Source organism: Balaenoptera ricei, chromosome 15, assembly GCF_028023285.1.
Source record: "Balaenoptera ricei isolate mBalRic1 chromosome 15, mBalRic1.hap2, whole genome shotgun sequence".
NCBI lineage: Eukaryota > Metazoa > Chordata > Mammalia > Artiodactyla > Balaenopteridae > Balaenoptera > Balaenoptera ricei.
The window spans coordinates 52,193,000-52,208,179 of record NC_082653.1 but is presented as its reverse complement, the minus strand read 5'-3'; the positions used below and the strand labels follow the sequence as shown (position 1 = coordinate 52,208,179).

General features: G+C 61.1%; 1 protein-coding gene across 7 annotated transcripts in view; it reads left to right on the top strand.

Moving 5' to 3' along the window:
* Positions 1 to 15,180, top strand: part of PKD1 (polycystin 1, transient receptor potential channel interacting) — a 48,008-nt gene that overhangs the window by 30,647 nt on the left and 2,181 nt on the right. Inside the window, exons 18-43 of one of the 7 annotated variants that reach the window (XM_059898838.1) lie at positions 21 to 300; positions 372 to 585; positions 669 to 840; positions 1,178 to 1,330; positions 2,067 to 2,211; positions 2,431 to 3,051; positions 3,320 to 3,476; positions 3,653 to 3,905; positions 4,009 to 4,204; positions 5,808 to 5,978; positions 6,058 to 6,201; positions 6,299 to 6,509; positions 6,609 to 6,735; positions 7,826 to 7,942; positions 8,024 to 8,073; positions 8,284 to 8,468; positions 8,552 to 8,645; positions 11,890 to 12,002; positions 12,084 to 12,286; positions 12,362 to 12,556; positions 12,970 to 13,109; positions 13,530 to 13,642; positions 13,945 to 14,047; positions 14,173 to 14,298; positions 14,570 to 14,744; positions 14,850 to 15,140. In XM_059898838.1, the coding sequence (XP_059754821.1) occupies positions 21 to 300; positions 372 to 585; positions 669 to 840; positions 1,178 to 1,330; positions 2,067 to 2,211; positions 2,431 to 3,051; positions 3,320 to 3,476; positions 3,653 to 3,905; positions 4,009 to 4,204; positions 5,808 to 5,978; positions 6,058 to 6,201; positions 6,299 to 6,509; positions 6,609 to 6,735; positions 7,826 to 7,942; positions 8,024 to 8,073; positions 8,284 to 8,468; positions 8,552 to 8,645; positions 11,890 to 12,002; positions 12,084 to 12,286; positions 12,362 to 12,556; positions 12,970 to 13,109; positions 13,530 to 13,642; positions 13,945 to 14,047; positions 14,173 to 14,298; positions 14,570 to 14,744; positions 14,850 to 15,140 (4,749 nt within the window). The other 6 variants (XM_059898837.1, XR_009497775.1, XR_009497776.1 and 3 more) reach the window with 6 other exon arrangements.

The following is a 15,180-nucleotide window of genomic DNA, read 5'->3' as shown; positions in this document are numbered from 1 at the left end:
CGATCTGGGTGCCCCCTCAGCGCTGGGCCGCGCACAGCTTTAGCAATGAGACGCTGGTGCTGGACGAGACAACCACGTCCACGGGCAGTGCAGGCATGCGGCTGGTGGTGCGGCGCGGCGTGCTGCGGGACGGCGAGGGCTACACATTCACGCTCACGGTGCTGGGCCGCTCAGGCCAGGAGCAGGGCTGCGCCTCCATCCATCTCGCCCCGAACCGCCCTCCACTGGGGGGCTCCTGCCGCCTCTTCCCGCTCGAGGCCGTGCGCGCCCTCACCACCAAGGTGCACTTCGAGTGTGTGGGTGAGTACAGCCATGGAGCCCTGGTGATGGGGGGCATGTGGGGACCCCGCTGATGCCCTGGGGGCCCACAGGCTGGCAGGACGAGGAGGACGCAGGTGCTCCACTGGTGTATGCCCTGCTGCTGCGGCGCTGTCGCCAGGGCCACTGCGAGGAGTTCTGTGTCTACAAGGGCAGCCTCTCCATCTATGGGGCCGTGCTGCCGCCCGGCTTTGCGCCCCACTTTGTGGTGGGCTTGGCTGTGGTTGTGCAGGACCAGCTGGGTGCCGCCGTGGTCGCCCTCAACAGGTGAGCCTGTGCCCGTGGAACAGGGCCTGGCCGGGGGTGGGAGGGGGGCCCGCCACCTGTTCATCCACAACCTCTGCCCACAGGTCTCTGGCCATCACCCTGCCAGAGCCCCCCGGAGAGTCCCCTGACGGCCCCCCAGATCTCACGCCCTGGCTGTACAGCCTCACAGAGAGCACGCTACCTGGGCTGCTGCGCCAGGCCGACCCCCAGCACGTCATCGAGTATTCGCTAGCCCTCATCGCTGTGCTCAACGAGGTCAGTGTGGCCGAGGAGCCCCTCCTGCACTGGCCTCTGTGCTGGGGGTGGCCCAGACACCCTCTCCTGACCAGAGCCTCGGTACCACTGCTGCTCCCAGCAGCACCCACTTGCGGGGCCCTCCCCAGTGCCAGGCTGCCCTCTCCTCTCCTCGTGCCCCCTCCTCTCCTCGTGCCCCTAGTCCCCACGTGGGGTCCTGGGGAACGCCCCTTTTGCCCTTGACACAGGGCTCGAGTCGCCACTGGTATTAGGCAGCGGCCGAGATGCCTGCCCTTGGCTGGCCTGCACTGTGGGCAGGGCTGCCCATCTCCTGCTGACGGCTCCCCTGTGCCTGCAGTACGAGCAGGCCCTGGCCACGGCGGCAGAGCCAGACCCCAGGCGGCAGCTGCGCGCCCAGATACGCAAGAACGTCACTGAGACCCTGGTCTCCCTGCGGGTCAACACCGTGGACGACATCCAGCAGGTTGCGGCCGCCCTGGCCCAGTGCACGGTAGGACGAGACACGGGCCCTGCGGCAGCCCTGGGCCCCCAACCCTGACGACCCGAGAGCTCCTTTCCCAGCCAAGTCTGTGTGGCCACGTTCCCGTTCTCAGCTGTCCCAGCGTGAGCCACAGGTGCCCCCCAGGGTGACCCTGCAGGGGTCCAGGGCACAAGGCTCAGGTGTGGGGAGGGGCGAGGCTGTTCTGTGCTCTCGCCTGTGGGCCTGTGGTTACACCTGACCCCGCCACCCTCGCCTAGGACTCAGCAACCGGGCTGGGCTGGGCTCTGTCTTGACGGCAGGGGGGACTGTGCTCAGGGTGGCAGGGGATTGCTGCCGAGGCCTCGTGGAGGAGAAGGGAAGGGAAGGTCTTCTGGGTGGGGGTCGCCCTGTCTGCGACCTGGCTTACTTGGCTGTGTGCGTGGCTGGGGTGGCCCGTGGGGCCACGTTACCTTGAACTCTGCCTGTGTGTGGGGAAGAGCCACTGAAGGGCTCCTGGCAGAGATGCCCATGGTTGTAGCCGTGTTTGGCATGGATTTTCCAGCTGCAACATGAAAGGTGGTTTGGAACGGCTCCACGGAGGTGGGGAGGCCACCGTCACAGAGGCTGCTCCAAGATCACAGCGAGCATGGCGGAGCTGAGCTGGGCTGAGGGGCAGAAGTGGGGGGAGCTGCTGCTGAGTGGCCCCTACCTGGCCTGGGTTAGCCAGGCTGGAGTGGGGCTGGACATGGTGATGGGCTCCCTGCAGGTGTCCAGCTGGGAATTCGTGTGCCGCTCGTGCCTGAAGAAGACACTGCACAAGCTAGAGGGCATGATGCGCATCCTGCAGGCCGAGACCGCCGCGGGCACCAGGACGCCCACTGCCATCGCCGACAGCATCCTCAACATCACAGGTGTGGGCGCCTGCTGCTCCCCGGACCTTCCCCCACCTCTCCCTCACCTCTACCCACCTTCCAGTCTCTGCCCCCCACCGGACCTCTCCCCCCAACCTCTCCCCCAACCTCTCTGCCACCTCTTCCCCCACCAGACCTCTCCCCTAACCATACCTCTCCCCCTGACCTTTCCCCATGATCCCTCTCCCCACTTCTCCCCCTAATCTCTCCTATCCGTAGGTGACCTCATCCACCTGGCCAGCTCGGACGTGCAGGGCCCACAGCCCTCGGAGCTGGGGGCAGAACCACCGTCGCTACTGGTGGCGTCCAGGGCCTACCAGCTCTCGTCGGCCCTCATGGGCATCCTCATGCGCTCCCGTGTGCTCAACGAGGAGCCCCTGACCCTGGCGGGTGAAGAGATCGTGGCACAGGGCAAGCGCTCGGACCCGCTGAGTCTGCTGTGCCAGGGCGACGCCTCGGGCCCCGGCTGCCACTTCTCCATCCCCGCAGCCTTCAGCGGGGCCCTGTCCAACCTCAGTGATGTGGTGCAACTCATCCTCCTCGTCGACTCCAACCCCTTCCCCTTTGGCTACATCAGCAACTACACTGTCTCCACCAAGGTGGCGTCCATGGCTTTCCAGACACAGGCCGGCACCCAGATCCCCATTGGGCAGCTGGCCTCAGAGCGCGCCATCACCGTGAAGGTGCCTAACAACTCAGACCAGGCTGCCCAGGGCCACCGCATCCTTGCTGGCTCCGCCGTCGTCCAGCCCCAGGCCTCAGTCAGTGTCGTGGTCACCCCCGAGAACAGCAACCCCGAGGCCGGGCTTCACCTGCAGCTTACTTTCATGGTGCTGAACGGTGCGTGGCGTGGCGGGGCCCTCGGTGGGCGGCCTCCTCTTCCCTCCCGTGGCCCAGCCTGTGTGGGGCAGTGGGGTGGCCAGGTGAACAGGCGTTTCTCGCGGGCACCCCCAACTTGTGGCCTTCGGTAAAGTCTGTCTCCTGTTTTATGGGGCCGTGGGGGCCTGGCGGGAGGGCAGCAGGGCGGCTGGGGAGGGCTTCCGGGATTGTCCCCTGGGGTGTGTGAGCTGCCTGGGCAGGGGTCTGAGCCTGCACGTGCCACCTGCAGAGCACTACCTGCCGGAGGAGCCTGAGCCCTACCTGGCCGCCTACCTGCACGCTATGCCCTGGCCCAACGAGCACAACTGCTCCGCCAGCAGGAGGATCAGCCTGGAGGTCCTGGCAGGCGACGACCACAGGCCTTACACCTTCTTCATCGCCCCGGGGTGAGCACGTCCTGCCCTGGACCTGGGAGCAGTGGGACTTGTTGGCGGGGTGGGGCTGGTCTCTGAGGGCAGGTGGACATGATCGGTTCTGTACGTGCCAGGGCCCGGGGGCTCCCTGTGGGGTTTGGGGAGCGGGCCAGGCCAGGTCTGGCCATGACACCCCCCAATTCTCCCAGGACCAGAGATCTGGGCACGAGCTACTACCTGAACCTGACCAGCCACTTCCGATGGTCAGCACTGGAGGTGTCTGTGGGTCTGTACACGTCCCTCTGCCAGTACTTCAGCGAGAAGGAGATGGCATGGCGGACGGAGGGCCTCGTGCCCCTAGAGGAGACCTCGCCCAGCCAGGCTGTCTGCCTCACCCGCCACCTCACCGCCTTCGGTGCCAGTCTCTTTGTGCCTCCCAGCCACGTCCACTTCATCTTCCCCGTGAGTGGTGCTGCATCCTTGGACTGCTGGGGAGCCCCGGCTCCACCCTGAGCAGGCGAGGGCTGGGCTGCGCCCCTGGGGCCTGACGGCTCTGTCTCCCCAGGAGCCAGCCTCAAGCGTGAACTACATCGTCCTGTTGACGTGCACTGTGTGCCTGGTGACCTACGTGGTCACGGCTGTGATCCTGCGTAAGCTGGACCAGCTGGACGTCAGCCGGGTCCGCGTCATCCCGTTCTGCGGGAAGGGGGGCCGCTTCAAGTATGAGATCCTGGTCAAGACCGGCTGGGGCCGGGGCTCAGGTGAGGGGGGCTGCCTTCCCGACGGGGACTCTTGTAATAGAGGGGTGGCTTCCAGCAGGGGTTTGGGTCACCATGGCTGTGCCAGGCAGCAGCTCGTTCATCTGCACAGCGACCTGTGGGCACGCAGTGGGCTCGTAGTCCCTGTGGGCAGCTGCTGACGTGCGCAGCCGGGTGGAACAGCCTGACGATTGGTGTGGGAAATGATTATTAAATGGTAATAAGTCGTCCTGGTGAAAAGATTGTTTTCAAGACATCAAAAGCTCTTGAACTCTTGGTTAAAAATGTGGAAAGAAACGTGATGATGTGGAGTTAGTATAGTGTAACATAAAGCGTTAGACGCTGAGAACTAAAGTGCCTTATTTCTTTGTGGGAAACTTACCAAGAGTAGTTTGAGCAGCGCTTGCCTTCTCATCTGTAATTGCCACCTGAGGGGGCATCTTTGTGCCTCGGCCAGCGGACACTTTGCTGCCGACCTCTTGTCGTGCTCTCCTCACTGTGAAGTACCTCTGAGAGTTCTTTCTACGTGAAGTTTTTGCCGGCATCCATTGCTATGTGACGTCTTCATCCTTTTTGTCGCAACCATTGCTCTCATGTTGGTGAGTTTGCTGTCAGCGACGGCCTCTCCAGAGCCCCTGGGGCAGCGGCAGCATCAGCGACAGCGGCCCCGTGGTTGGCTGTTTCTTCAGTCATGTGTTTGCCTTTGATGCAAAGTTCGCTTCCTTGGTACCATTTTTCTTTTCTTTGCTGTGCTTTCATCTTTGTTACCCGGTTCTCTCTTTTATTTTTATTTTTTAATTTTTTTTGGCTGCGTTGGGTCTTCGTTGCTGCTTGCGCAGGCTTTCTCTAGTTGAGGTGAGTGGGGGGCGACTCTTCATTGCGGTGCGCGGGCTTCTTTCTCACTGTGGTGGCTTCTCTTGTGGAGCACGGGCTCTAGGTGTGCAGACTTCAGTAGTTGCAGCACGCAGGCTCAGTAGTTGTGGCTTGCAGGCTCTAGAGCTCAGGCTCAGTAGTTGTGTTACACGGGCTTAGTTGCTCCATGACATGTAGGATCTTCCTGGCCCAGGGCTCGAACCCGTGTCCCCTGCATTGGCAGGCGGATTCTTAACCACTGCGCCACCAAGGAAGTCCTTCTCTTTTATTTTTAGTTTTTAAATTTTTTTCTGGTCCTCTGTGTTGATGACCCACTTTTATAAAACGTCGTGTAGGTTTATCGCTAGGGACATGGAGGCAACACTGCTGTGCACTTGGTGGTCCGTGTGGGGACTGAGAGGTGTATGGTGACTGGTCACCAGCAGCCTCTGGGAGAGGTGACGTCACCCATCAGGACATGCATCTCTTATGTAGCGGACTGAAGGCTGGCAGCCACCTTCATGTTCCACGCTGTTACTTGCAGTTAAGGTACCACCACAACTGGCATTTGAATTGTGTCACTGGGGGCCGTTCATTTAACGGTTTGAGGCGACTGAGATCCGTTTGTATCAGAGCCGCAGGGCGAGGGCTGCCTGTGCCTGTCGAAGGAAGGTTGTCAGGGCAGACTCGCCCGGCGTCAGTGTCTGGTGGGCGGCAAACCCAGAGTCCTGCCCCCTGTCCCTCTGTCCTCCAGGGACCACAGCTCATGTGGGCATCATGCTGTACGGGGCAGACAGCCGCAGCGGCCACCGGCACCTGGATGGGGACGGAGCCTTCCACCGCAACAGCCTGGACATCTTCCAGATCGCCACCCCACACAGCCTGGGCAGCGTGTGGAAGATCCGCGTGTGGCATGACAACAAAGGTCTGGGGGCCCCGCTGCTGCCGCCCCCACCCCTCTGCTGCCCACCCAGCCCTGACCGCCCTGCCCCTCCCCTCCGCAGGGCTGAGCCCTGCCTGGTTCCTGCAGCACATCATCGTCAGGGACCTGCAGAACGCCCGCAGCACCTTCTTCCTGGTCAACGACTGGCTGTCAGTGGAGACGGAGGCCAACGGGGGCCTGGTGGAGAAGGAGGTGCTGGCGGCAAGTAAGGCCCTGCCCCGGTGGCAGGCCATGGGGTGGGGGTGGGGGGGGGTGGGGCGCCTGGCCCTGGGATCTCCTGAAGCCCTCCTGTCCCCGCCCAGGTGATGTGGCCCTGCGGCGGTTCCAGCGCCTCCTGGTGGCCGAACTGCAGCGCGGCTTCTTTGACAAGCACGTCTGGCTCTCCATGTGGGACCGGCCACCTCGGAGCCGCTTTACACGTGTCCAGCGAGCCACGTGCTGCATCCTCCTCATCTGCCTCTTCCTGGGTGCCAACGCCGTGTGGTACGGTGCCGTGGGAGACGCTACCTACAGGTGGGTGCTGTGGGGGTCGGCACGCCCTCCCTCTGCCCAACCCCCAGTCCCTCCTGCCCCACCCCCCAAGCCGGCCCCGTCTCTCCTCTCCTGCCACAGTATGGGGCCCGCGTCCAGTCTGATCCCACTGAGCATCGACATCATCGCCGTCGGCCTGGTGTCCAGCCTGGTTGTCTACCCCGTCTACCTGGCCATCCTGTTCCTCTTCCGGATGTCCCGGAGCAAGGTGGGCGGGGCTCCTGGAGCGTGGGCACGGCTGCCCCTGCCGAAGGCTGTGCTGTTAAGTATGGCAGCCAGAGAGGGGTCAGGAGCCGGGGGAGAGATGCAGGGTGTCAGAATCAGGAGTGAACAGGGGTCACTGCTGACACCACTCAAGCAAACAGGACTGGCTGGGGAACCGGCTGATGCCCACGTCTCATAAGAAAGGGTCATACACCATGACAAGTGGCATTTCCCCCAGGAACCCAGAATGAACATCCTTAGCTGTATGTGGCTGGGTTTTTTTGGGGGGGCAGGGGGGTTGTTTTTTGTTTTTTTAAAATTTTTGGCCACGCCACGGGGCATGCAGGATCTTAGTTCCCCAAATAGGGATCGAACCCACGCTCTCTGCAGTGGAAGCACGGAGTCCTAACCAGTAGACCGCCAGGGAATTTCCCGTGTGTGGCTGTTTTTATATATATGTATGTGTGTGTATATTTATTTTTATATATATATATATATTTTTTTTTTTTCTTTTTGGCTGCGTTGGGTCTTCATTGCTGCGCGCAGGCTTTCTCTAGTTGCGGCGAGTGGGGGCTACTCTTCGTTTTGGTCCACGGGCTTCTCATTGCAGTGGCTTCTCTTGTTGCGGAGCACAGGCTCTAGGCGCACAGGCTTCAGTAGTTGTGGCACGCGGGCTCAGTAGTTGTGGCTCACGGGCTCTAGAGCACAGGCTCAGTAGTTGTGGCGCACGGGCTTAGCTGCTCCATAGCATGTGGGATCTTCCCGGCTCAGGGCTCGAACCCGTGTCCCCTGCATTGGCAGGCGGATTCTTAACCACTGCGCCACCAGGGAAGTCCCTGGCTGTTTATATTTAAGTTGATTAAAATTAGATAAAATTAAAACTTCAGTTTCTCCATTACACCAGCCACACTTCAGGTGTTCTGTATTGGCACGTGGCGAGTGGTTCCTGTGATGGACAGTGTAGGTGTAGAATGTGTGCATCTAGAACATTCTCCAGGACAGCACTGCTCTAGATTCTGCCTGCCAGGAGCAAGCATGCCTCCCCACAGCAGGGGCCCAAGCTGCCTCCCACTGACCGCCTGCCTCTCCTGCAGGTGGCCGGGGGCCCGAGCCCCACACCAGCAGGGCCGCAGGCACTGGACATGGACAGCTGCCTGGACTCATCTGTGCTGGACAGCTCCGTACTTGCCTTCCCGGGACTCGGTGCTGAGGTGCGGGCTCCCCAGGGCCTGCCCGGATGGGGTTGTGTTCTGGGCAGCCTGGAATCAGGTTTCCTCTGTGCTTCTCCACAGGCCTTTGCTGGACAAATGAAACACGACTTATTTGTGGAGGATTCTAAAAGGTGGGGGTCCCTAGAGAAAACGTGAGCCGTCTCTCCTGTAGGTCAGCTGCGCCTCTCATGTGCTGCGTCACATATCCTCGTCCGTGTGTCGTGGCACTGTCCCGGGAGTGTTTGCTCAGCAGCCCCATGTGTCCACGTGTGACGGGACTTGGGTTGGGTGTGTGTGCAGATGTGTCCCCCGGGCTCCCCTTGCTGACCTGTCGCCTGCAGCCTGGTGTGCTGGCCATCCAGCGAAGGCACCCTCAGTTGGCCAGACTTGCTGAGTGACCCGTCCGTCATGGGCAGCACCCTGCAGCGGCTGGCCCGGGGCCGGATGGGCCGCATGCCGGGCCCAGAGGATGACAGTCTCTCCCTGGTCAGCCCCTCCTCACCTGCCAAATACTTCTCAGCTTCAGGTGGGTGAGCAGGGGTGGGGAGGGTGGTGTCCCCCAGCTCCCCCCAGGAAGGCTCCAGGGCTGACACATTTTGCTCCCTCCAGATGAAGACCTGATCCGGCAGATACTGGCTGAAGGGGCTGGCAGCCTGGCCCCCACCCAGGACACTCAAGGAGAAACGGACCTGCTCGCTGGCCTGTGAGTGCCCAGCTCCTGGGGGTGGGGGGCAGCAGGGAGCCCAGCCAGTAACCCTGCTCCCTGGCTGGGCCTGCCCTTGTGCTGTCCAGCCATTGTGGGGCTGCGGCGAAGTTGTTAGGCCTCAGAGTCCCTCATCTGTTGAAAGACCTCGTGGGGTCACCAGGGTCCAGCCAGTGTTCCCTTTAGGGTGGCAGGAGGGAGGGATGTTTGAGTAACAAAAGGCCACCAGTGTGAGGCTGGCAGGACCTGCCGTGATGCGGAGTCGTTGCAGGCTTTTAAATAGCTAATGTTTCTCCTTTCGACACTATTTCAATTTCATGGTTTTTCTTCTCTTTTCTTTTTTTTTGGCTGCACGGTGCGGCTTGTGGGATCTTAGTTCTCTGACCAGGGATTGAACCTGGGCCCTGGCAGTGAAAGTGCCGAGTCCTAACCACTGGACCGCCAGGGAATTCCCTTCAGTTTTATGTTTTGTTTTGTTTTAATTAATTAATTAATTAATTTGTTTAATTAATTAATTAATTTATGGCTGTGTTGGGTCTTCGTTTCTGTGCGAGGGCTTTCTCTTGTTGTGGCAAGCGGGGGGCCACTCTTCATCGCGGTGCACGGGCCTCTCACTATCGCGGCCTCTCTTGTTGCGGAGCACAGGCTCCAGACGCGCAGGCTCAGTAATTGTGGCTCACGGGCCCAGTTGCTCCGCGGCATGTGGGATCTTCCCAGACCAGGGCTCGAACCCGTGTCCCCTGCATTGGCAGGCAGACTCTCAACCACTGCGCCATCAGGGAAGCCCCCCTAGTTTTATGTTTTTAAGAATTTCTCAACTTCTTGGCTGGTTTCCAATTTAGTAACAAAGATTCACATAGAATTACCTCATACCTCTTTTCTCATCTGTATCTATTTTAATATCCGTATTTCCATTCCTTTTAACTCTTCTAATTTTCAAGCAACCAAAAATTACTGAGATATACGAACTCTCCCAGAACACAGAGAAAAAGGTAAAGCTTCTCAATTTATTTAACGAAGACAGATAACCATGCCATGATGGAATTTTAATGAAGGAATTGCCAGTCAGTTTGGAAACCTATGCTATGAGGAAGCCCTGGTAGTAATTAGCAGCTGACCACCCCACCACCTCCAGCCCAGAGCCCTCCCTGACACCCAGGTCCAGACATCTACCTGCCAGTAAGCAACTTCTCCGCATGAGTGTCCAGGGCAGCACAGACTCACACAGCAACACGAGATGTCTCAGGAAAGGGCAGGTGCACTCTTGGACTGACCAAGAGAAAACTCTTGGATTCATTCTCGACTCCTCTCTTTTCAAGTACTTCCTCACACGAGCCTTTAACAGATTCTGTCTGCTACTTTCCAGATTTGGAATCTGACCTTCTCTCCACTTGCCCTTGCACCTTCCATCCAAACATCATCCTCTGCCTGGACCATTCCGGGGCTGACTCAGCAGAATCCTGTTCCTCCCTTACAGCTCACCTTCCTTCTCCCTGCAGCAGACTCTGCCACTGCCCTCCTGGGGTGAGGAGGGGGGCACATTGGTACGGGCTGTTGGTGGGAGGCCTCAGCTCTTCCCCATTTGGACCTCAGCACTAGGCTGCTTGAGCGTCCTCACAACATGGCGACCAAAGTGAGTGATCCAGGAGAACGAGGTGGAAGCCATAGTGTCCTTTGTGGCCCAGCCCCTTATTCACACACGATCATTTCCACAGTATCCTCTTGGTTAGGAGGAAAGCATCACTGGGGCCATCCAGCAGGTGGCCTGCTGCAACTGGGCACAGTCCTCACGATGCTCCCCCAGCCACACTTGCTCTGGCCCCACCCCCTCCCTGTCCCTCTCCTGCCACCTCCGTCGCCCACTTCCTTTGGCTATGGCTTCCCTTGCTCTTCTGTCCTCATCTTTTATATTTGCTGCTCCCTCTGCCTGGAGGGTTCTTCCCAAGACAGGAGCCTCACGTTCTACTACCTTCAGGTCTCCTCTTAGATGCTTCCTGATCAGAGCCTTCCTTCCTGCCCCGTGTAAATAATGTAAAAGGCACGGGAACGTGGGTGCGTGCTCGTGCAGGGCAGAAACAGGCCTCTGTCTCCATGTCCTCCCCTGCTTCGCTTACGCTTTCTGTCTGCTTCCCCCACCAGCATGTGCACATGACATGCACACGGACTGTGCTCTTGTCTCTCAGTGTGTAGAGCAGGGCCTGGCATCTAGTTAGGGGATGTCATGCTGGTTGTGACCGAAGGAATCAGTGAACCCAATCAGACACAGCCTTTGCTCTCCTGCAGCTTAGAGTCAAATGTCAAACTCTGTGTATGCTAGCTGAACCACTGATCCTGATATGACCTGTTTCTATCTGCATGTAAAATATAAACACATGTAGAGAAAAAGGACTAGAAATAACTATTAACACTACTGTTCCTTGCATGATGGAAATCTATTTTCTACAAATAGTTTATGCTACTTTTATAATCAGAAAAGTCCATTTCAAGAAAAAAGTGTGTCCTGTGTATTCATGTCTGTTCTCTCTGTGCTGTCCCACCTCCAGAAGCCGTTAACGCCTTTTATTCCCTGGGAGACGCACAAAACCAGAAAGGTTTGCCGCCACTCAGCGGCAGGCATGTCTGGAGGCCCATTCTCTTCAGGGTACAGCTGTGCGGACCTGCCGCTAAGTGTGTGCACTTTGTCCCCAGTTCATGGCTGTCACTGTCTTGCTTCCCTCTTTTCTTTTTCCCCCTTCTCCTCTCTGCTCCGGCTCCCGTAGCTGCCCTCTCTCTGTAGCAGCTCTGGAGCCCGGAAGGTCAGGTCGGGCGGCGCCGGGAGAGACAGGCAGCTCGGCACGTGAAAGACACATGTATGTTTCCTTGTCCAGAAGCCGGTCTTGGGTTTCGCGTGCAGGGAGGCCTGGTTTGCTGGCACAGAGATCAGGCTGGGGGACGAGGCTGGAGGCTGGATGGTGGCGCCGTGGGGGGCGATGGCTGCTGGAGCGGTGACAGGATGGAGGGGCAACAGGTCACAGTGATGTGAGGCGAGGACCGGGTCCCAGAGGAGGTGACCTGGCCCCTCCCCAGAGTGACCAGTGGTATTCTGGCCTCCAGCACCATCTCCACCTGGCTTGGGGCAGTGTCCTCTCTCTCCACGGACCAGGAGAAGGGAATGCACGGGCCCAGAGAGGTGGGCTGGCCGTGCCTTGGGCGGCGTGTGGGCCAACAGGTGATTGCTGGCTGCTCCCCTCTGCCTGTGCCTCAGGTGCAGCGCCCCTGGTGAGAGGAATCAGACGCTGATGCTGCCAGGGGAGAGGGGGCTGCCCAGCTCGAGCCTGACGTGGGAGCAGCCCCAGCTGGCAGAGCTGTCCAGGACAGGTGCGCTCCTGAGTCCCCAGGTTGGCCCTCCCCACCCCTTCCTCTGCGCTGCTGGTGACCTGTCTGTGTCTGCCTCCCCAGGGCTGGTGGAGGGTCTGCGGAAGCGACTGCTGCCGGCCTGGTGTGCGCCCCTGGCCCACGGGCTCAGCCTGCTCCTGGTGGCCGTGGCCGTGGGGGTGTCAGGGTGGGTCGGCGCTGGCTTCCCCTCCAGCGTGTCTGTCATGTGGCTCCTCTCAAGCAGTTCCAGCTTCCTGGCTTCGTTCCTCTTCTGGGAGCCACTCAAGGTAAGTGGGATGCAGGGGGGCCAGGCTGCCAGCCTCTGGCACCCATGGGCCCCTCTGATGCCAGCCCTGGTCCAGGTCCTGCTGGAAGCTCTGTATTTCTCGCTGGTGGCCAAGCGGCTGCACCCTGATGAGGATGATACCCTGGTGGAAAGCCCGGCCGTGACGCCCGTGAGCGAGCGTGTGCCCCGCGTGCGGCCACCCCATGGCTTTGCGCTCTTCCTGGCAAAGGAGGAAGCCCGAAAGGTCAAGAGGCTGCACGGGATGCTGAGGGTGAGCTCAGGCCACGCAGCCAGCGCCTGCCCTCCCTCTCTGGCCTCCTGGCCAGGGCAGCATCTTCCAGGAGGTCCTGCCTTTCTCAAAAACCTCACCTGCACCCTCTTTCTGACCACCAAACGCCCTTTAGCAGGTGGTATAGGGCTCTGCAGCCCCCGCCCCAACTCCCTCCCATCACCTCCTGGCCCATCCTCCTGCCCAACTCAAATGCCTGCTCCTTCCTGGCCTCACTGGGCCCTGGTGCGGCTCCTTGGCCTTCATGGACCACGTCTGCCCCCAGGCCTGGCTCTCAGCACAAGGCCCCCTGGCTGTGGGCACTTTGCTGCCCAGCGTCTGGAAGCCCTGGTCTGTCACGGGTGGAGTGGGGGCAGGCTGGGTTCGGCTGACTCCGAGTCATCCCTGCCCCCCAGGGCCTTCTGGTATACATGTTCTTCCTGCTGGTGACGCTGCTGGCCAACTATGGGGACACCTCGTGCCACGACCATGCCTACCGCCTGCAGAGTGCCATCAAGCAGGAGCTGGACAGCCAGGCCTTCCTGGCCATCACCCGGTATGGACGCCCCGATATGCAGGCACAGGTCTGTCTTCTCGGCCAGGGTGGTGCTGATGCTGACCAGGGTCCACCTTGATCCCGCCCTTGGTCCAACCCAGCCCGTAGGGGATATTGGGAAGTACCTCAATACATTTTTGGTTGTCAGAACTGGAGTGGGTGTTGCTGACAATGGGTAGAGACCACAGATACTGCTCAACACCCTACGTGCCCAGGACGGCCCCACAATAGTGTTATTGGCTCCTGAGTGTCAGGAAGCCCAGGCTGAGGAACCAGGTTGTGCCTCGTCCCCTGGGGTAGCACTGGTCGCCTCCCCCTGGCTGGGCCGGGGCTGCAGTAGCAATGCTGTCTGGGCCTCTGACCCCTGGTGGGCACCGGAAGCTGAAGGATGGAGCATGTGACTCTGTCTGGTGTGGTCAGGTCTGATGAGTTCTGGCCGTGGATGTCCCACGTGCTGCTCCCCTACATCCACGGGAACCCGTCCAGACCAGAGCTGGGGCCCCCACGACTGCGGCAGGTGCGGCTACAGGAAGGTGAGCTGGGGAGGGGCACCCTGGCACTTACCCTTCCTTTTTTCCAAAGAGAAGCCTTTGGCCAGGGTCTGGTTCCAACTCCCTTAGCTGGGTGACCTCCCTGCCTCAGTTTCTCGATGTGTAGGTGAGACAGTGACATCTATCTTCTGGGTTGCTGGGAGGGTTCGGTGAGATCCCATAGAGCTCAGCCTAGGAGGCTGGTGAACAGTCAGTGCTCCTGGTTTGGCCGGGCTCATTCCCCAGCCCTCTGCTTTCAGCACTCTGCCCGGACCCGCCTGGCTCAGGGGCCCCTATGTGCTTAGCAGCCTCAGGTGGCTTCAGCACCAGCGACTACGGCATTGGCTGGGGGAGTGCTGCCCACAATGGCTCTGAGATGTGGGCCTACTCGGCGCCGGACCTGCTGGGGTGAGCACGGAGGGCAGGTTAGGGTGCCCAGGGGGCAGGGGGAGTTCTCCAGAGGAGCCCCTCGTTCCAGCCCACTCCCAGGTTCTGCATGGCGCCGGCTCTGACACTGTCCTCCTCCCTGGCAGCGTCTGGTACTGGGGCTCCTGCGCCGTGTATGACAGCGGGGGCTACGTGCAGGAGCTGGGGCCCAGCCTGGAAGAGAGCCGCGCGCAGCTGGGCTTCCTGCAGCTGCACAACTGGATCGACAACAGGTGGGCGCCCTGCCCTCAGCTCCCTCCCGACCCCCGCCCACTGTGCACATTGGTCACATCTGCGGGCCGGCTCACTCCCACGCCCAGCTTCGCTGCTTCCGATCATCCCCTGAAGGAGCCCAGCGAGCCCGCCTGCAGCCCCGTGGCCTCCCCGGTGCACGCCTCACCCTCCCCTCAACACCTGCCCCCAAGCCTCTTCTGCGAGCGCATCGGCTTCTCCTGGCGCGGCCCCTTCCTTCCCACCCCGTCTGACTCCGGGCCCTCCGCGCAGGAGCCGTGCAGTGTTCGTGGAGCTCACGCACTACAGCCCGGCGGTGGGGCTGCACGCCGCCGTTACGCTGCGCCTGGAGTTCCCGGCGGCCGGACACGCCGTAGCGGCGCTCAGCGTCCGCCCGTTCGCGCTGCGGCGCCTTAGTGCCGGCCTTTCGCTGCCGCTGCTTACCTCGGTAGGCCTCGCCCGGCCCCGCCCCGCCCCGCCCCGGCCCCCGATGGCCCCGCCCCGGCCCTGGCCCCGCCCCGGCCCTGACCCCGGCCCGGCCCCGCCCCCACAGGTGAGCCTGTTGCTGTTTGCTGTGTACTTCTCCGCGGCTGAGGTGCGCGCCTGGCGCAGGGAGGGGCGTGCGCGCGCCACGCGGCCTGGGACCTGGGCGCGGTGGCTGCTGGTGGCGCTGACGGCGGCCGCAGCGCTGGTGCGCCTGGCCCAGCTGGGCGCCGCTGACCGCCAGTGGACCCGCTTCCTGCGCGGCCGCCCGCGCCGCTTTACCAGCTTCGAGCAGGTGGCACAGCTGAGCGCCGTGGCCCGCGGCCTGACCGCCTCGCTCCTCTTCCTGCTTTTGGTCAAGGTGAGGGTTGGGCCGGTGGGCCGGGGCGGGCCGGCGTTGG